This window comes from Argentina anserina, chromosome 4, assembly GCF_933775445.1.
Source record: "Argentina anserina chromosome 4, drPotAnse1.1, whole genome shotgun sequence".
Classification (NCBI taxonomy): Eukaryota; Viridiplantae; Streptophyta; class Magnoliopsida; order Rosales; family Rosaceae; genus Argentina; species Argentina anserina.
The window spans coordinates 20,150,759-20,170,801 of record NC_065875.1 but is presented as its reverse complement, the minus strand read 5'-3'; the positions used below and the strand labels follow the sequence as shown (position 1 = coordinate 20,170,801).

Here is a 20,043-nt window from a genome sequence, read left to right as displayed (position 1 = left end):
CGGAGCTGTCGGGATTTCGACATTCTATTCTCTCTCCATTTTCAACGAATGGACAAGAAGATACAACAGTGACATTGATGATAGATATGCGAGCCAACTGGGATTAGATCTCTGCTACAACACCGCTAAAAGGTGGAGAAATGGTCGGGCGACCCGCATTAAGCTTCACCGGTCAAAAGTAGATCTGAGATTCCAGTTAGAATTTAATTGTTAACGGAGTTTTAAAAGTACATACGGGATAAATTACATTAAATGAATAGACCCACAAATATGTGACTGATATTGTTTCTTTCTATTAAAATATTCGCCGGTGGTAGCACTCAGTGGTGCATTGAATCGCTTTCCATAGTCTCGAAGTCTTCTAGACTTTTGGTATTTTCAGCCACAAATATTTCAATGGTATGGTGCAGTCTTACTGAACGACTCAAACTAAATTAAAAGGCGTAACCGCTTAAGCAGTCAATAATCGTTCCCACCATATGATCATAGGACTCATGAGTCATGATCATAATAAGAAATAGTTACTGCAACTAAGGATCGAAATGTTTCATATTCAAATGGAGTGGAGCAACCCTACTACATTTTAAGTATAACCTACCCTGCTAGTCTGCTACTAAGGTCGGACCTGAGATTTTGAGACTTGAGACGAATTTCATAAATGGTGTCCTCTTAAAGCAACTCTATTAAAGTTATCGTTTGGTTTTGATCTCATTTTGCAACTAACATAATGATATATGTAGATGACATATTCTAGACGTTTTGATTGAAATTCTCTTATGATGAATTATATATTGTACTTAATTAGATAGTACAATAAATATGGGACTTTCCACAAAGGGATCCCTTTTTTTTGTTTAAAAAAGGGATAACTCACTTGACTAACTTCTTGATACTATTTCAACATCTCCACCGTTCAACATTTAGATTCTAATGTGTAGATCAACTATGTAAAATTTCAGCCAAAATGGAAATTAAACTTATAAATATGAACGGTTCCGGTTTGACAGATTTGGTGCGTTCATGCTTTCACCAAGTTTGATACCTTAATTATCACTATTTTGGCTAAAATTTTTATATAAGTGATATGCACATTAGACTCTAAAAGTTGAACGGTTGAGATATGAAAATGTAATCGAAAAGTTGATGAATGAGCCATCCATTTTTTAAACAAAAAAAAAAGGATCCATTTGTGGACTGACCCTGTACTATAAAAACTAGACACACTGAAACATAGGGTTTGTGTCTCTCGTAAGATAATTATCCTTATATATTAAACTTTTTTATTTTATTGCGAATAACTTTATTAGATCTAAAACTTGAGATATATTACTAACTCTAAATGATTGTTCATCTAAATTGAACTCTCTCTCTCTCTCTCTCTCTCTCTCTCTCTCTCTCTCTCTCTCTCTCTCTCTCTCTCTCTCTCTCTCTCTCTCTCTCTCTCTCTCTCTCTCTCTCTCTCTCTCTCTCTCTCTCTCTCGCATGAGACAGTTGCCTCTTAGGCCTCCCCTCAAGTCCCGGCATGTCTACTACACACCTATCCTTCTCCCAACCTTTATTTCTCCTGCATATTGTTTTATTGGTGTAATAATGCGAAACTTATTTAGTACACGGCCCGTGTAGATACACGAGTCATCCTAACCGTCCATTTCTACACGTGTACTACATTTCCAATATTTTGAGATCAAACAACAATATATAGCTATAATCGCGAGTGAGGTCGAATACGATAGCTAGATTAAAAAATTCTATCAATGGACCACAAGAACAGAGACTATCAGTCAGAACCACATGTCGTTGGTCCCCTGCTTCGACCAGCATCACCATTGCCGCACCCGCCGCCGCCTATTTCCTCTTCAGCTTCTCACCGTACCTGCACTTTTTGTCGAAATAGTAAATGGCCCAAGCATCATCTCCGGATCAGTTATACTTCTAACCCCGTGTGAGTTTGATCGGCGGAGCTGGGCAAGGCTCTCGTCGTTGGGGGCCTCGGTTTTGAGGTTGAGTTCGATCTGACAACGTGAAGGTTGAGGCGGCGCCGGAGCGGAGAAAGGTTGGGAGGACTGAAAAATCGAATCAACTACCGAGCATAACTAGAACCCAAAAACCAACCGACGTCAAAATCAACCCCAGAGAACCAAAACCACGAAATCAAATCTTTTTTATTCTTGAAGTCGGTAATCCATTCGATCTTCGAATGTTGGTAGCTCCAGTATTAATCAATCTCATTCTTATGAAGTAGAACAGATGATTCCAAGTTTCAAAAAGAACAAAGACGAATGAGAGGAAGAGAGAAAGAGAGTGGGCCATGTATCAATCAACTGAACAACACCAGTAGCACCAAAGGCGCGTGGGTGGAATTTCAACCCGTGTTTATACACGGATCGTGTATGGAATAAGCTCTTGTAATAATGCTTTCATTCATAATTGATAAGTGATAACCCACATTGATACAGAGCTTTGTTGTCACTCTCACATCTCACATTTAGAGTCTTAGATATTTAATTAAGCATGTTATTTCATGGAAAGAGTTGTTTAGTTGGAGCTGAGCTTGGATGCCTCGATCTTTTCTATCATTTTGTCCTTCACAAGCCTCCTCATGATTTTTCCTGAGGGTGATTTTGGAATGGTATCCACAAAGTGCACCACTCTTACTTTCTTGTATTGTGCAACATTTGAGGTCACATAGTTGATTATGTCTTCTTCACTCTCTTTTGCACCAGCTGCCTTCACAACACATGCTGCTGGTATCTCCCCTGCTTCTTCATCCGGCAGGCTGAAACAAAGAAACAGCAGTTGATTTTCTTTCTGAACGCAAAGAATCAGACAAAAATTGTCGACTGATGATAGTCGATGGTACTTACGGGACTACTGCTACGTCTTCGACTGAGGGGTGAGTTAGAAGGATGGCCTCAAGTTCAGCAGGAGCTACCTTTAAATGACAAAGAAATAGCTTTGAAAATTGTAATGGAATCATCAATCATGTAACCTAAGCCAGTCTAGTTCTTCACTTACTTGGAAACCTTTATATTTGATTAATTCCTTGATGCGATCGACAATGAAGACGTTGTCGTCATCATCAATATAGCCAATGTCACCAGTGTGCAGCCAACCATTCTTGTCAATGGTCCTCATTGTGTCTTCTTCATTGTTGTAGTAGCCTGAAAAAAGTTTGTGACAAAGCTTGTACCTCATTTTACTAGCAATTTCCAAAATTCGAACTTACTTTATCAATTAGTATAGTCTTTTAATTTACCTTTCATGGTGCATTGACTCAACACACAAATTTCACCAGGGGTGTTTCTTGGGAGTGATCTACCAGTTTCAGGATCAATGAATTTGACTTCCATGTTTGGAAGAATAAACCCAACTGAGTTTTTCTTTGCGTTAAAACCCTGTCCGGCATGAGTTAGAGTAATGCAGCTATGCTCAGTCAGTCCATATGCCTACAAATCAAAACGAACTATTAGGATAGGTTAAGGTTCAATATATCATTTCCATGAGTACCAAAAAGCAGCTACCTCTTGGACTTGGACTCCAGGGAACTTGTTTTCGAATGCTTTGAGGAGATCCGGTGCCAGTGGAGCAGCTGCAGTCATAACAGCCTGGAGTTTGAGCTTGCTAAGATCGAATTCATCCACTATTGGATGCTTCACTAAGTTCAAAATGATTGGTGGCACAATGGGGGCAAACGTGACCTCTTGTAAGATCAATGCGTTCAGAAAGGTTCTAAGTTCGTATCTTCCCATTACCACTACTTTCCCTTTGTTTCTAAGCGTCGCGCAACATATTCCAGTGATGCCATAGATGTGGAAGAAGGGAATTAGGCCTAGCACAGTGACTTTTCCTATCATTTCCGGCGTTACTCCAAAGAGTGTGGAGCTGAGGTTAGCTACAAGGTTCCGATGAGTCAGCATTACACCTTTGGATAGTCCTGTTGTGCCTGATGAGAAGGGAAGAGCACATAGATCAGTCTGCTGGACTTTCTCCTGATATCGATCAGCTCCGGCACGGTCTGCTGCTTCAAGCAAGTTGTTCCAAGTCATAGTGCCATCAATAGCCTCTTCTCCGATTGCAATTACTGGTACCCCGAAAGCTTTCACCTGCATTCTAACAACATAGTTCACAATTGCATGCACTGACCAACTGATACATTCATTTGATGTACAAATGTGGTGACCCTAATTTGAGAAATGACAACACTACCTTTTCATAGCTAGCGCCATTTGTTACAATTATCTTGGCATCAGCAGCCACCACCTGTTTTTTTATTTCGGATGCATGCCCCGCGGGGTTTGCACCCGAAAACACGCCACCAGCAGCCATTATTCCCAGAGCAACAATGGCATACTCAGCTACATTGGGGAGAACAACAATTACCACATGCCCCTTTCTAAGGCCTAGAGCTCTTAACGCCTTGGCAAACCTACCGGTGTCTCTAACCACCTCACCGTAAGTGATTTTCTTTCCAGTCACAGCCTCCACAAAGGCAACATTGTCAGCATACAACTTGGCATCTTTTAGGACAAATTCTGGCAATGTAAGGTTATCAGGCACCTGGACAGCGGGCAATCTGCTTCGAAAAATATGTTCCTGCACATCTTGGGATGAACTCTGTACAAATGTTCCCATAATGGATATTGGTGTGGAACAATGGAGAGTAATGTGATGAGGTTCATATTTGCAGTGGGACTAACGAGTTTAAGAGGAACATGAAGATGAGATCAAATGACTTGAAAATGAAGATGTTGTTAAGAAACAAGTGAGGGGTGAGTTTTGACTTGGGGTATGGTATGGTTTTGGTGAAAACTTGTTATATCATGTCTGTGTTACACCCTTAGCTAACATCATAGCGTTCATTCCCAATTGGCTTATTTTCAAGTTGTTAAACTTCAGAGCAATGCTATTGGCATGTGAAGCAAGTTTTGAGTTTCATCCTTACATTTTACTGAAGGAAAAAAATGGTGTTTCAGTTTTCTGTTTAGAACTGATTGTGATGTGTATGAACATGATATCTATTCTTTTGTTTTCTGGTACTCATCTTCATGGATTTTGGTCAACCATTAGTTGGAGATTCACAATGAAATAGACACAAAAATAAAAATTCTTAGAAGATTGCAAGTGGACATCTTGTTGAAGATATCTGTAAGACTGTAATTAATAATAATTAGGGACTGTGACAATATGAAAATGAAGGTTGGGATGGGATGAGATAATTAAATAATGGCGAAAAAAAATTATTACGTAATGACATTTGATTTATATTATTCGCTTTGATTTCGACGATTACAAAGGGAGGAGCACCATCTTAAAGAATTAGTCACAGAATATTATAAGAATTTACCTTCACAAATTTTTATAGGAAGGGACTTAACCCAGAAAGGACATAATCCTGATGGCATATTTGACTATGAGAAGGTTGACTAGGTGCCTTAGAGTAATTAAGACTTGGCCTTGGATCTTGAAGTTGACTAGAGAGAGCAGAAGAAACAACACACCATTGCATTCCTTGTTATAATCAGTTCACTTTGTTTCTTGTTGTATCTGGTGTTTGTTTATCAGTGAAGGTTTTTTTATGTTTGAGCTGAGATGAGCTGTGTAGCAAATCTACTAGTGTTTACATCCGAGGACTTGAAACTTCGCACCAACAATTTCCACAAGAACAATCTGATTGGATTTACACATTTCGGCAAATTATACAGAGGGAAGATTAAACAACAAGGGTTTATCATTGGATCACATTCATCAAATTATACAGAGGGATGAGAGATCAATCTGCATAACATGCACAAACGATGAGTTTCTCATGGTCAAGGTAAGTTGAGCAAGTCAAAGTGTTAAAACCTCTCTGGATTCAAATCAATAATGAGTTTGATTTGCATTGTAGGAAGAAGTTCAATTTTTAACACAGTCAAGTATCGTGGGACATCCAAACTTGGTGAAATTGATTGGATATTGCTGTGATAAAGAAGTGAAGGGTGTTGTCTATGACCTAAGTCCATGGGAGACCCTTCAAAGTTTGACCCCAAGAGGTACATTAATCTGTTTAACCTTCAATTTTCTGTACAAATTAATTGCTTCATGCAAGATACAACTCATTCTATAGAATCTATACAGATAACCTCAACTGGGTTCAGAGGGTCAATGTGCTTCTACAATTTGCACAACTACTTGAATTTCTGCACAGCAAGGAAAAGCCATATCTGGTGCTGAATACTTATGCATCTCATATAATGCTGGACAGGGTTTGTTACCTATACCCTATAGTCTATTATCTTTCTCGAGTTTGGTTTAATCTTAGTAGCTGTATTTTGATTTTCAGGAGTGCAAGCCAAAGCTAGTTGATTTTGGATTAATCAGTGGAGGAATAATTGGTGAAATGACACCACTTAAAAAGAAGATGCCAATGCACACCATTGGCTTTGTTGATCCATTTTTTGCTGCAAAAGGTGCTTCTTTTTCAAAGCCTGTTTTGCATATTTTTGAAATCCAAATTTCAAAATAATGCGAAATCTTACAAAATCAATTCATTTTTCAGGTGGTAGTTATTGGGATACCAGCTGTGATGTGTTTTCATTTGGTGTGATTCTGCTGGGATAGCCAAGAGAAATTCGAGCTAGAAAATGTGGGGAAGCCTCAGTTGGGCCTGGACAGTCTGGTGCACAACTGGGCCAAGAATGTTTCCCACTAGTGCACAAAAGTTTGCAGGAAGATTGGGTTATTTTGCTCAAGATGGTACTGCACTTACAGAGCTGGGAATGAGCTGTGTTGAATTCTTTCCGGTAAACCGTCCGACGATTAAGATGGTTGTAGAGTGTCTTCAAGGTTTGCTGGTTTTTCGACACCTTGAAGATGCCAGACCAAACAAAAGGGAGAAGACATTTCATGGACAGTAGACTATTTATACATGTGTACATATCATTGCTTATACCATATAGGAGTGGATAAACTGATGATGATTCAGCTTTAACCTTCTTCATCCTTCGTTTCTGTAGTCACCATCTGATGTTTAGGGTTTATGTCACAAAGACAAACCAAATAGACTTTACTTTTTACTTTTTCTTTTTGGTTAGACAAATAGACTTTACTTTGAGATCCATATATATTAAAACTTCATTAAATTAATACCCGATTAATTAATAATCTCGCAAAAATAATAATTTATCGATTCCGACTCAGGGCTAACCCGCTAAATTAATAATTCCCTAAATTTATAATATAATAAAAATTTAAGAATTCATATACACCCTAACGAATATATAAATTAATAATGACATAATTTTATAACAAATTTTACATTTATGAAGATTTCATTAGAGAATTTTTATTAATTGAATCATCATCAAACAATATAATATTTTGAACAAAGTAATACATTGGAAAAAATAATATATTTAATAAAGAATAAGTAATAAATTAAATAATGTAGTGTATGAACAAAGTAAAAACTTTTTTTCTTCCAAAAGGTGGAACAAAATATTTATTAAACCTTGATAAATTAATAAGTTATTAATTTTTTCAAAAAAAGTTATTAATTTGTCGATATATTAATATCTCATTAAATTAATAAATTTCATCGGGCCCGAGACTATTAATTTATAGAGGTTTAACTGTAGGTTATTTGTTTCTTTCACATGTAATTTCTTCACGATTTTTCAAATTTTCGTCGAAAAAACTTATCACTTCATGTGTATTACTCTAAGATATTGGTGGTAACAAGTACAAAAAGAAGGTACTTCTAAAAGAAAAAAAAACCCACGCGCTTTAGAATGCACTCGCCAAAACTCGTCTCCCCTCCCTGTCGTGCCCCACCGGCGCTTTTCGCCGTTGCATTTTGGTCTGGGTAAGGATGGTAGTTTAGGATTCCGTGGCTTTGACTTTTTTGTTCTTGACTCAGTTCTTCAGGTTTTCGGGGTAGGAGTAGTGGTACTGTAGGTGGATGGATTTATGGGTGTTGTTTCTGACTTGATTGGCGGGGATGGTCTTCTTTCGAGATCGGCGTAGATATGTTGTTAGTTGTATAGATTTTTGGGTGGGATTTGGCGACAATGGTTTGGCGGCGACGAAGGATGGTGTTAGTGGTTTGGCTGTGTGTCGGTGGGTCTTTGTGGCTGTAGATTGGGTCTCTTGTTTTGTTTTCTCTTTTATGGTCTCGATCTTGCTAAAATGGCACGATGTTAGTTGGTTTCTTGGCGATACAAGTGCTACTAAGAAGTTTGATTTTGAGTTCCAGATGTACATGATGGTGATTGGCTAGTCTGATCTAGGATTTCTGATCTAGCTTGGGTTTGTCTTTTTGGTGAGTTTTGTATTTGCTCATGTTATTGATCAACGGTGCGGATTTTGGCAACACTGATGGTGTTTTGGAGCACTAATGGGTAATTGGTTGATGGATGATAGTATTCTCGTCCCCTCGTAAGCAACTTATGAGGTTTTGAGCTGGTACAAGCGAGAGACTAAGTAGACGATGGTGATGGATGTTGGAAAAAGAGCTGGTGTTGATAATAAGGGTGATTGTGGTTTATGTAGTCTCAGGTTTGAGAGGTCAGCATTTCAAGTTGGTCAGGTTCCATTCACAACTATTGCTGATTGGGTCCAACAGTTGGTCATGAGGACTCTGGGTGGAGAGTTATTGTTGACACCAGTAAGGTTGAGTTTACAAGGTGGTGGTGCACCATGGTTGGTGGCATAATAAAATGGTTGGAGGAGAGGTATCAAGGTTGCTTTGACTCTGCACATCGGTTGTCTTGTGTCGCCTACAATATTATTTGTTATAGTTGTGTCCATTTTAGTTCTAGTTAGTTTCTTTTGAGTTTGTAATTGGTATCTTACAATATATGAGGGTGATTCATAATCATCTTTCCATTTGTACATATGTCTTGTTAGTTAGTCTTGTCTCAATTTGAGTCAAGTTGTTGCCCCGTTAGTATATTTATGGACTTTCAATTTGAAATTCAGTATGAGCTACTTATTGACTCCAACATTAGTGTAATTTCATTATTAATGAAGTTCACATTTGATATAAAAAAAAAAGTACAAAAAGAAGCTCGAAGATTCAAAGGCGCCATCACACGCACGGGGTGGTGGAATGGATTGAGTGCACACGTAAAAGAAGCAAGGGATGATGATGAATCATCATCATTTTTATTACATATTCACAGAGAGATGATAAAAACTGGAAATGATTACTCACCGCATCTCATACACCTCTTGGTTTTCCCAAACCTAATCATTATATCTAAACCCTTCCCTCTTACCTTAACTTTAAGCCTCTCTATGTCATCATGATTCCTCCTCTTACCAAACTCTCCACCTCTCTTTTCCTAATTACATCCCCTACCGTTTCCAAGCTCTATTCTCATTTCAGTATTCTTAAAATGAAGTCCTACCCTAAATTAATTCATACTTCCTAAATAACTGTATTTATTTCATACAAATTAATTAATGATGTGACACTTTGTTTGTAGAATGCTGAATGCCAATTCATTTCTATAGAATTTATATTATTATTTTTCCTATATTCAGAGTTATGACAATGATTCTTGAGCTTGTCGAGTGGAATTTTCGTATTACATACTTATTTGGTTCAAGAATGACAAGGAAGCAACATTTGCAGCTAATGCTGTGGCGGTAAGCAATAGTTATACTGCATCATTTGGTGCATGACTTTTGGGTTGGGAGTGTAGGAGAGAAGGTGAGTAATGGGAAGGCAATTCATTAATGAAAGTGATACAATTCTAGATGAGAGAAAGAACCTGATATAAACTAACTAGGGTCACGTAACCATATATGCTGAATTCTGAAGTAACATTGGTTTAGAAACTTTAATAGATTAGGTTTTCTAGAATTCTCATACTTTAAACTATGTATTACATGGTTCTTGAGACGTTATTAATATTGGAACTGGGAATTGGAAGTCCAACCTACGATCATCACTCATCATCGCTTTGTATTTTGGAAGTGGAGAATTGGAAATCCACTCCGGAAGACCAGTAAAGATTTTGGTATGAATGAATGCGTATTTGCCAATTTGCTTAGAAAATGAAGATTGGTATGATGACTTAAGACAAAGGTTGCTGGCATCACTCATTTCACTTGCAAGGGGGAAATGAATGCATATATTCAATTGCTTTCTCTCTGTTTTTTTTTCTTTATCTTTTACAGGTTTTTAGTGGCAGCTATCAGTAATTCAGTATCACCAATTTTGGTTTTTTTATACTGTGTGAAAGTGCCAATACTTTGAAAGAGATACTCGAACGAAAAGGTCTAGAAATTTAAGTAATATCTCAGGCCAGAAAAACCAAGGTTCTAAAAAGCGCTAGGCGGTATGCAGGCGGACAGCCACCTCCTAGCGCCTAGACGGTTAGGCGGCCTCCTAGGCGGCGCCTAGGCGGTTTCGAATTATTAAATATTTATTTATTTTTATACATATATTTAAACTATTTTAATGATTAAAATATTTAATAATGTTTAATATTAATTTTAAAAATACTTAAAATAGTCTAAATTCACATAACTTAAATAGAAAGTCCATAAAAAAATATTTGAAGAAAAGATAAATAATGAAACAAATGTAATAATATTAAATCTCAATTTTTTTCTCTCCAAATTGTTTCCTAACTTATTCAGTATCGGACTCAAACTTAATATTCATATTTCTTTCCTCTTCTTTTGTTGATGAGATGATGAGATTCAATTTTCAGAAAATAGACAGAGTGAGAGCTGCAGCATCTTTTAGTTTTTTTTTTAATGTCAAGTGATGGTTGACCGCCTATGACTAAATATGCCTGATTAGACCGCCTATAACTGAATAGGGCCGCCTAGACCGCCTAGGACTGAATAGGGCTGCCTAGGACCGCCTAGGCGGCTGCTTAATTCACAAAACGCCACAGATGACCGCCGAGGCAAAAAGCGTGGCGGTGGGTGACCTCCTAGCGCCTAGACGCCGCCTAGGCGGTCTAGGCGGCCGCTTTTTAGAACACTGAGAAAAACCATACATAGTTTATTTGTCTGGACTTTTTTGGTACCATGGTGTTGCATTAACAACACTGTTAGTTTGTCATAGATGGAAAGACATAATAATATGCTAGTCTCCTAATTGTTGGAATCTAAAGTGGAAATGGATATGAAGTTTTGAACAAATTTAACAAAATGAAATGTTATAGCATTACTCAACCGAACGAATTGAAATTTGGCATGACTGCAGGTTATGCACCGGAAAATAATATTGAGGTGTTTATAGGCAAGTCTGAACACTTGTTAACACACACAATTGATGATGAAAAAACAAACACGAGTATCCTATCATGTTTTGTAGCCATTACGTCTTGAAAAAATTGTACAAAGTAAAAAGAAAAATTACACACTTCATTGACGTAGCATGACATGTAGTAACTTTAGTCCGACACAAAGTTAGACTAGGCCGATGCAAAAATAGGGTGGTTTAATATACAAGAGAGTCGATTTAGATCATCATCGAGGTAGTCTACTTAATACTTTGGTACGGAAAGGAATTCCAAAATCAAATTAGAGGAAGGAAAGCAAGCAAAGAAGTGAAGGGTGTTGACTTACTCGGAATGGAATTAATATGGAATAGGAATCGGAAGGAATGAGAGACGGAATGGAATAATATGGAGGAATAGGAAAGAAACTAGTTACGATTGTTGTTGTTTACTTGTAATAAGGAATCGGAATTAAATTTAAGTTAATTACCAAAATACCCTTTTACAAATAGGAAAAAACTCTCTTTAGTGTTTCCTTTACAACACTTGATCAAAATATGTATTTAAGTAGGTCATTTTGTACCTATGGCTAATTAAGTAGAGGTTTATTAAGGTCATTTTGTACCTATGGCTAACCAAACACAACTAATATAAGTAGATGGGTAAGGATATTTTTGGAAGAAATGTTCATTCCCTCCCATTCCCACCTCCCCCCTTGGTATTACAATTCCATGACATTTCCGGAATCGGAATGAATTTTGGAGGTGGGTCCCACCACGAATTTCATTCCTCTTGGCAAGTAAACGCCGGAATGGAATTGATTCCAGCGGAATACAACTCCATTCCAAGTAAGTAAACATGCCACAAGAGTAATAATTGCAGTGACTAGTGAGTACTTGAGGGAATTGAATTATGGAAAATGAGTAGGAGGAAGAAGACTGAAGAAAAAGGGAATCAACAGCTACTTCCCGCAACAGTAACTCAAAAATTATCATATGAAAAAAGGGAAAATAATTTAGAGGGGGGACAATGATGGCTTGTGCGTGGAACGAAAAGAACGACAAGGAAAGAGCCTGGACCGATCCAAATCCAATCCCAGCCGTCCATCCCACACAAAGGTCAAAAAGGCAGAGAAGTCTTTCCCCCCTTCACCATTGAACCATTCCCAAAGGGCTTTCACACACGTGGCTCCCCCAAGACAATAATCTCCTCCCTAATCATCATTAACCCAACCACCAATTTACCTCCATACCCCCACGTTTTAAACCACCAACCCTATGCTATTCCCGTAATAATGTCACTCCATGGGGTTATAAATGTAAATAGGGAAAGGATGTATGATCCAGTGCGTCGGGGGAGAACAAGTTACGGTGTGAGCCAGCTGACGTGGCGGGAGGGGAGTGGGTGGAGTAATGAGAAGAGAGAGTGTTGAAGAAAGTTTTTGAGGAAGAAGAGAAGAGAGAAATGGGGTGGGGATAGGAAGCTCTGGGTTTTTGGGAGAGGATGGTGTTTATATAAGGAGGAGGAGTTCGGGTATCCGGGTTAGTTGGGTAATCGGGTCGGGTGGTGGCTCGCATGGAAGAACTGGTCATGCTGAGGCAGCTCATAGGTCAGCTTCAGGAGTACGTCCAAGTCTGCGGCTCTCAACCTCTTCAGCAGCTTCAGTTTCCTCTTCTCAACCAGCCCAGGTTTGTTTGTTTCTCTCTTTCTAACTCTTTGTGTGGATCGATGAGTTTAAAGTTGTGTTCTTTCTTGGTATGTGTTTCATGTTATTGTTTTCTCTGATTATAAAGTTTAGAGCTTTCTGTGATTTTCCATCTGGGTTTGGTGAGATTGGGTCGGGTCGTGTTTCTGGGGTGGTTGGTTTGCCTATGTTGCTATTTCAATGTCTGCCCTTTTCTGCGTATTGTGTTACAGCTGCGTTCTATCTCAATTTCTGGAACTAAAATTATGAGCTTTATCGAATTGTCTGGAGTCTGGACTATAGAGGTTCAATGGTGCAATGTTTGATTTTCCAGTCTGGTTCGTCCTTGTACTGTTTAGAAAGCCTTGTGTGAATAATCAGCGTCTTGGTGTGTTTGTGAGGGCCTGGAGTTAAGGTTGGATGGTGTGAGTAGATAGGGTAGTTGTCGACTCTAGGGCCTATGATTATGGTCATTTCTGTTTTGGGGATAGTTGATTGGTGTTGGTGAGGGTAAACTACGTAAAGGGTAGGAGAGAAAAACAGCTAGGTCTCGAAACTTTAGTAATCTGAGAATTGTATAAATGAAAGGATTGTAGAGGGGAGATTTCAGAAACAGGCATGTTTGAGTAAGTCATGCAAAGGAAGGTTACTTGAGGTGGATATTGATTTTGGGAATCAATAATAATCATTAGATATGACATGCAGACTGCATTGTTGATTCCCTTTAGGTTTACAAATGAAGCATTAACACAGACTTGTAGACCTTTTATGAAGTTTGGTAAATTACTAAATTTCCTATAAGCAAGAGAATCTGAAATTTTTGAGTTTAACTTCTAGTTCAAGAGAACCCTGCAGGGCCTCTGAGAATCATTTATCAGTATTCCCTTGAGAGTTAATGTTCATTGACATGTTGTTCCTACAACTGTAACTTGTAACGCTCTCCACCCTCTGACAGAATGATTTTTTTTTTGGTAACAACTCAGGTTGGTTTAGTTTGACATATTAAAACTCAATAATTAAGATAATCTATCTTTGCTTTCTTTTACATATTGCTGTGTACATTTTAGTATTACTGTTTTTTGATATTTTCTTTGCCCTAGTTCTGCTTATCTTTTCACAGTATGTTTCCTCAAATATGGATACATGATGAACCTTGGTCACTTTTCTCTTAGGTGGTGCTCCTCAAATGTTGATGATAACTCTATAGACGATTACTACAGTTTTATGATGGCAGCTGGAAAATCTGGAAGTGTTAGGATACTAGAACCTTCCAAGCCTCCTCCTAGTAAGAGATATCATAAGGAGCGAACCCGGGGTAAATCTTCAGGAACCACGAATGCCACTGAGCCTTTGGAACAACATATTTGGAAAGATTTCCCGGAAGACCTTTATGAAGCTGTCATCGCTAGGCTTCCAATTGCCACATTTTTCCGTTTTCGGTCTGTTTGTAGGAGATGGAATTCCTTGCTGGACTCTGAAAGTTTTGCACAGCATTGTGCAGAGATTCCACAAGCTAATCCATGGTTTTATACCATCACTCATGAAAACGTAAATTCTGGGGCCATGTATGATCCTTCCTTGAAGAAGTGGCACCATCCCATGATTTCTTCACTGCCAACAAAGCTGATTGTTTTGCCAGTGGCTTCAGCAGGGGGCCTGGTGTGCTTTCTTGATATTGGTAATAGAAACTTCTATGTGTGTAACCCTCTGAATCAATCTTTTAAAGAGTTGCCAGCCAGGTCAGTTACGGTCTGGTCTCATATTGCTGTGGGGATGACAATGAATGGGAGTTCGACCAGTGGGGGCTACAAGATCATGTGGGTGGGTTGTGATGGTGAGTATGAAGTTTATGACTCACTAAGGAACTCTTGGACTCGCCCAGGAAGCATGCCATCAAGTGTTAAGCTGCCATTATCCCTAAATTTCCGGTCGCAGGCTCTTACAATTGATAGCACACTTTACTTCATGCGGTCAGACCCTGAAGGAATTGTGTCATATGACATGGTCACTGGGGTCTGGAAGCAGTTTATAATTCCCACACCGCTGCATTTGACTGACCACACACTTGCTGAATGTGGAGGTCGGATCATGCTGGTGGGGTTGTTGTCAAAGAATGCTGCTACATGCGTTTGCATTTGGGAGCTGCAGAAAATGACACTTTTGTGGAAGGAGGTTGACAGAATGCCAAATATATGGTGCTTGGAGTTTTACGGCAAGCACGTTAGGATGACTTGCCTTGGTAACAAAGGCTTACTCATGTTGTCCTTGAGGTCGAGACAAATGAACCGCTTGGTTACTTACAATGTTTCGAGCAGGGAATGGCTCAAGGTTCCTGGTTGCGTGGTGCCTCATGGGAGGAAGCGACAATGGATTGCTTGTGGCACTTCGTTTTATCCATGCCTGACTGCTGTGGTTTGAATCAGCTGTCTGACTGGTGGTTTTCAGCATGCCAAGAATGGAAATGAATTCTCGACCGCAATTGGGTGCATCTTGGTTGGTTGCAATCTTTCACTGCCAACTTATTTCCAGCCAAGTTTCATTATTGTCGTTTTAATGTAGATCACGGATCATATCATGTGTCATAATTTCATTCCGTGTACAACCTTTCACAAGTTTCTTTGAATTCTGAAAAGACGGTTTATAATGCCTGTTGTGAATTCAGATAGATAATTGTTTTCTGATGTGTTTGTTACACTGGTTGAAATGAAATAAGATTTTGTAATCTATTGTAAATTGTATGCAGGTGTATTCCAAAATCCAGTGGAATAATCATATCACCTACAACCTCCTGCTCAATTACATTGAAGTGTTCCGAATGTTGTGGAACCGAAGACAGAAGTAACTATGAACTGGCCATATTGAAGACAGAAGGCCGAAGATATCCACTGCTTATGTAAGGGTTTGTTTATTAGAAGTTACTAATCGGAAGACAGAAGCGTGTACACTCCTTATGATATTGATTTTCTTCACAATTAAAATATTACAGAAAACAATTATGACTTGTTGGGCACAGCTCTGAGAGGATGAGCTATCTGAAGGGTGAGGCCAAACTTCTCCTCCATGTTCATAGTCTCAGGTACAACTCCATCTTCAAGCTTCCAATCAAAGCAGTTAATAAGTGACCCTAGCATCAACTGCAACATTCTCGTTGCTAAAGGCAACCCCGGACAAATTCTCCTCCCGCCACCAAATGGAATGAGCTCAAAGTTTCTTCCCATAACGTCAATCTCATTCTCCAATCCCAAGAACCTCTCTGGCTTAAAATGGCTAGGGTTATCCCAGGTGCCAGGGTCTCGTCCTATAGCCCAAACATTGACTAGAACTTGTGCACCCTTTGGGACAATGTACCCTCCGATTTCTACATCTGATTCAGCTCTTCGTGGAAGAAGCAACGGAACTGCCGGGTGAAGCCGAAATGTTTCTTTGAGTATTGCTTGTAAGTAAGGGAGATGAACAATAACAGATTCCTCAACTAGTTTCCCTTTTCCAATCACCTCCTCAAGCTCAGCTTGAGCTTTCAACATGACTTCTGGGTTGCGTAGTAGCTCAACCATCGCCCACTCCAGTGTGACTGAAGTTGTATCTGTGCCGGCAACAAATAGGTCCTATATCGGATCCATAATTCCAACAGTCAAAAGACAACAACAACACATCATTTAGTGATATGAACTCTTAACATTATTTTAGAAATTTAGTGATCAAGGGCATGCAACGGAGAAGAGAGACTAACCAGAAGCAAATGTTTAACTTGCGTCTCGTCCATATCCTCATTTCCCTCTTCACTGATGTTTAAGAGGATATCCAACATGTCACAACTTGTGACATACTGGTGCCGTTTTCTTGATTCCAACCTTTGATCGATCATGCCATTGAAGAAGACTACTGTTTCCCGGAAATACTTAGTCAAGTGTCGCTTTATGCCTTGGGGGTCAAGCTTCCTAAGCAAAGGAAAATAGTCCACCAAGTTTGGTTTCCCTACGTTCTCCATTATACCTGCAAAGTTGTCCTTGAACTTCCTAGCCGCGTCGCTGCTCGGGTGATCAGCTAGATCAACTGAGAAGATAGTCCCGGATAGCAGATTCATCGTGGTTGCGAAAGCAGCCCTTCCGACGTCGACTGCCTCACCCTTACTCATGCTTTCACAAACATCATCAATGAGCTGTTGCACCTTCACTTGCCGGTTGGCTTTATTGGCATCCAAAACTTTTGCAGCAAACAGATAGGAGTTGGATATTTTGCGAAGGTTTCTCCATTTTGGTGATACAGGTAGCCAGGGCAAGCCGTACTGGCTATGATTGCAGGAACCCCGGATTCCATCCGGGACGGTTCGGTTGCAGAAGATTCGGTCATGGTTTTGGAGTATCTGTTTGGCTAGAGACGATGATGATACTACAACTGTGGTTAATTGGCCAAGTTGCAGACTTATTATGGGGCCGTAGCGTTGTGAAAGCTTGGTCAAAGAAAGATGGGGTTTGTCTCCGAGCTCAAATAGATTTCCAATCAATGGAAATGGCTTTGGTCCCGGTGGAAGAAGCTTTCTGGATATGTCGTTTCTTCTGATCCCTGCAAGTGAGTACTGCAAGAGTTGGATGCAGATCCAGGCAAAGATTAGACATAGAAATATGGAGCTCAAGGTATCCATTTCTTTTCTATTTAATTAGGTCTAACTGCAAACTCTAAGTCACCTGTTTGCCTATATATATCTTCGATCAGCATTTCTCTTATCTATCTCAAACTGCGGATTCTAGGTCACTGATCTGATTTGTAACTACATTCTCATATTTAGCTAGTCACTCCAAACTTGATTGAACGTGTCGATCTGGTTATGCATAACATATGGCTGAAACACGAATAATGTACATATTACTGTTCTTCATATATGAATCGATGCACAGAATGATGTGGCAGAAAATTTTGGAAGGGACTAATGTCTAAAATATGGTGGTAGATCAAGTTAGGTTTTGGTTGCGTCGACTTAGGCCACCTGCTTGTATCTATGGAGTCGCCTGCTGTCAGTACCTAATGTAGAAATGCATGCACGGTTAGTTGATCAGAATGAAAGGCTTTAAGAGTTTCTCACTTGCTCCCCATTGCGCTCACAATATTAAACACCATTCAAATTAACAAAGTATATACGAACTGTAAAATGGGGTTATCACATAGTATACGAACATTTTCTGCCATGTTCATGGTCTTTGACGCAACACCATCTTCATTTGTGGATACATTCTGACTAATTCAACCTGTTGGGTACAGCTTTAAGAGGCTGAGCCATCTTTAAGGTGATGCCAAACTTCTCTTCCATGTTCATGGTCTTTGGTGCAACACCATTTTCAAGGTTCCAATCAAAGCAGTTAATGAGCGAGCCTAGCATCAAGTGTAACATTCTCATTGCCAAGGGCAACCCCGGACATATTCTTCTCCCACCACCAAAAGGAATAAGCTCAAAGCTTTTTCCCATGACATCGATTTCATTCTCCGGCCCCAAGAACCTCTCTGGCTTAAAACATTCAGGGTTATCCCAAGTGCCAGGGTCTCTTCCTATGGCCCAAACATTGACCAGAACTCGTGCACCCTTCGGAACAGTGTACCCTCCCACTTCTACGTCTGATTCAGCTCTTCGTGGAAGAAGCAACGGTACTGTTGGATGCAACCTAAACGTTTCTTTGATTATTGCTTGCAAGTAAGGCAGCCGAGCAATGTCAGATTCCTCAACTAGTTTCCCTTTTCCAATTACTTCGTCAAGCTCAGCTCTAGCCTTCAACATGACTTCTGGGTTGCGTAGCAGCTCAGCCATTGCCCACTCCATAGTACCTGAAGTTGTGTCTGTGCCAGCAACAAATAGGTCCTATATACAGATATTTTGCATCCATATTTCAAGTATTAACAAACAGTATAACAAAAAAATTGACCCTCATCGCAATAAATCAAGCCGTAACAAACTAGCAACTAGCAAGAGTAAGCTAGACTGAACAATTGTACTCTTATCAACTTAATTGTGTTTACTGTAAAAACTTAGAAATACTGAAGAAACGAGTCAAAATGAAAAAGATAAGATAGAGAGGATTAACCACAATCAAATGTTGCACTTGTGTCATGTCCAAATCCTCATTTCTCTCTGGATCTTCACTGATGTTTAATAGGGTATCCAACATGTCATTTCTTGTGATATACTCATGCCCATTTCTTCTTGAATCCAACCTTTGATTGATCAGGTAGTCGAAGTATTCCACTGTTTTCTGAAAATAACTCGCCAGGCGCCGCCTTATGCCTTGAGGGTCAAGCTTACTGAGCATAGGAAAGCAGTCCGCCAAGTTTGGTTTCCCTACATTCGTCATTATACCACAAACGTTGTCTCTGAACTTCCTAGCCGCCTCGCTACTCGGATCAGCTAAGTCGATGGAGAAGATAGTCCTGGACATGAGACTGAGCGCGCTTGCGAAAGCGGCCCTTCCAATGTCCACTGCCTCACCAGCCCTCATGCTCTCATCAACATCATCAATCAGCTGTTGCACCTTTGCGCGCCGGCTGGCTTTATTGGCATCCAAAACTTTGGCTGCAAACAAATGGGAATTGCATATTCTACGAAGATTTCTCCATCTTGGTGATACTGGTAACCAGGCCAAGCCGTACTCATTGTGATTGCAGGCGTGGGCACCATCTGGAACGGTTCGGTTGCAAAATATATGGTCATGGTTTCGGAGGATGTCTTTGGCAAGAGTTACTGAGGAGACTACAACTGTGGTTACTTGGCCTAGATGCAAACAGATTATAGGACCAAAGCGTTGAGAAAGCTTGGTCAAAGAAACATGGGGGTTTTCTCCAAGCTCAAAGAGATTTCCAACCAACGGAAATGGCTTTGGTCCTGGTGGAAGAAGCTCCCTGGGAATCGCTTTGCTTCTCCTTAGAAGTGAATACTGCAACGCTTGACTGCAGATCCAGGCAAAGCCAAGACATAAGAGTATGGAGCTGAAGAAGTCCATATCTTATCGTTACTGCAGTAGCCAGCACCTCCCTTCATAAGAACCGATCCATTATCGATATAGCCTTCAAAGATGTGGGGCATAATTCATAAATGGACTAATAAAATTGCTGCTAGGATGCCTATAATTGAAGTCTACCTGTTTGAATTTTCGC

General features: G+C 39.6%; 4 protein-coding genes and 1 pseudogene across 4 annotated transcripts; 2 read left to right on the top strand and 3 right to left on the bottom strand.

The window, feature by feature from the left end:
* Positions 1-2,535: 2,535 nt before the first annotated feature.
* Positions 2,536-4,632, bottom strand: LOC126791703 (4-coumarate--CoA ligase-like 1). The gene is made up of 6 exons (XM_050518166.1): positions 4,207-4,632; positions 3,522-4,103; positions 3,257-3,446; positions 3,016-3,161; positions 2,865-2,932; positions 2,536-2,776 (listed from the first exon to the last, which is right to left on the bottom strand). Exons 1-6 carry the CDS (start codon positions 4,630-4,632, stop codon positions 2,536-2,538), a joined length of 1,653 nt encoding a protein of 550 aa, XP_050374123.1.
* An 850-nt stretch (positions 4,633-5,482) lies between these two features.
* Positions 5,483-7,081, top strand: LOC126791677 (serine/threonine-protein kinase BIK1-like; annotated as a pseudogene).
* Positions 7,082-12,680: 5,599 nt separating this feature from the next.
* On the top strand, positions 12,681-15,632 carry LOC126792852 (F-box only protein 6). Its single transcript, XM_050519343.1, has 2 exons — positions 12,681-12,910; positions 14,079-15,632. Exons 1-2 carry the CDS (start codon positions 12,798-12,800, stop codon positions 15,322-15,324), a joined length of 1,359 nt encoding a protein of 452 aa, XP_050375300.1. The 5' UTR covers positions 12,681-12,797; the 3' UTR covers positions 15,325-15,632.
* A 140-nt stretch (positions 15,633-15,772) lies between these two features.
* Positions 15,773-17,559, bottom strand: LOC126792851 (geraniol 8-hydroxylase-like). The gene is made up of 2 exons (XM_050519342.1): positions 16,637-17,559; positions 15,773-16,511 (listed from the first exon to the last, which is right to left on the bottom strand). Exons 1-2 carry the CDS (start codon positions 17,546-17,548, stop codon positions 15,900-15,902), a joined length of 1,524 nt encoding a protein of 507 aa, XP_050375299.1. The 5' UTR covers positions 17,549-17,559; the 3' UTR covers positions 15,773-15,899.
* Positions 17,560-17,794: 235 nt separating this feature from the next.
* LOC126792850 (geraniol 8-hydroxylase-like) lies at positions 17,795-19,933 on the bottom strand. The gene is made up of 3 exons (XM_050519341.1): positions 18,978-19,933; positions 18,079-18,754; positions 17,795-17,925 (listed from the first exon to the last, which is right to left on the bottom strand). The coding sequence occupies exons 1-2, from the start codon at positions 19,887-19,889 to the stop codon at positions 18,140-18,142; spliced, it is 1,527 nt and encodes a 508-aa protein (XP_050375298.1). The 5' UTR covers positions 19,890-19,933; the 3' UTR covers positions 17,795-17,925; positions 18,079-18,139.
* Between the last annotated feature and the right edge of the window lie 110 nt (positions 19,934-20,043).

Excerpts from the sequence above, each read along its gene's own strand:
- LOC126791703 (XM_050518166.1), bottom strand. The coding sequence starts at position 4,632 with ATGGGAACATTTGTACAGAGTTCATCCCAAGATGTGCAGGAACATATT. Across the intron at positions 3,162-3,256 it reads GAGTCAATGCACCATGAAAG|GCTACTACAACAATGAAGAA; the intron begins GTAAATTAAAAG and ends AACTTTTTTCAG. Across the intron at positions 2,777-2,864 it reads GAAGACGTAGCAGTAGTCCC|CCTGCCGGATGAAGAAGCAG; the intron begins GTAAGTACCATC and ends TCTTTGTTTCAG.
- LOC126792852 (XM_050519343.1), top strand. The coding sequence starts at position 12,798 with ATGGAAGAACTGGTCATGCTGAGGCAGCTCATAGGTCAGCTTCAGGAG. Across the intron at positions 12,911-14,078 it reads CCTCTTCTCAACCAGCCCAG|GTGGTGCTCCTCAAATGTTG; the intron begins GTTTGTTTGTTT and ends CTTTTCTCTTAG.
- LOC126792851 (XM_050519342.1), bottom strand. The coding sequence starts at position 17,548 with ATGGATACCTTGAGCTCCATATTTCTATGTCTAATCTTTGCCTGGATC. Across the intron at positions 16,512-16,636 it reads AAGTTAAACATTTGCTTCTG|GACCTATTTGTTGCCGGCAC; the intron begins GTTAGTCTCTCT and ends GATCCGATATAG.
- LOC126792850 (XM_050519341.1), bottom strand. The coding sequence starts at position 19,889 with ATGGACTTCTTCAGCTCCATACTCTTATGTCTTGGCTTTGCCTGGATC. Across the intron at positions 18,755-18,977 it reads AAGTGCAACATTTGATTGTG|GACCTATTTGTTGCTGGCAC; the intron begins GTTAATCCTCTC and ends ATCTGTATATAG.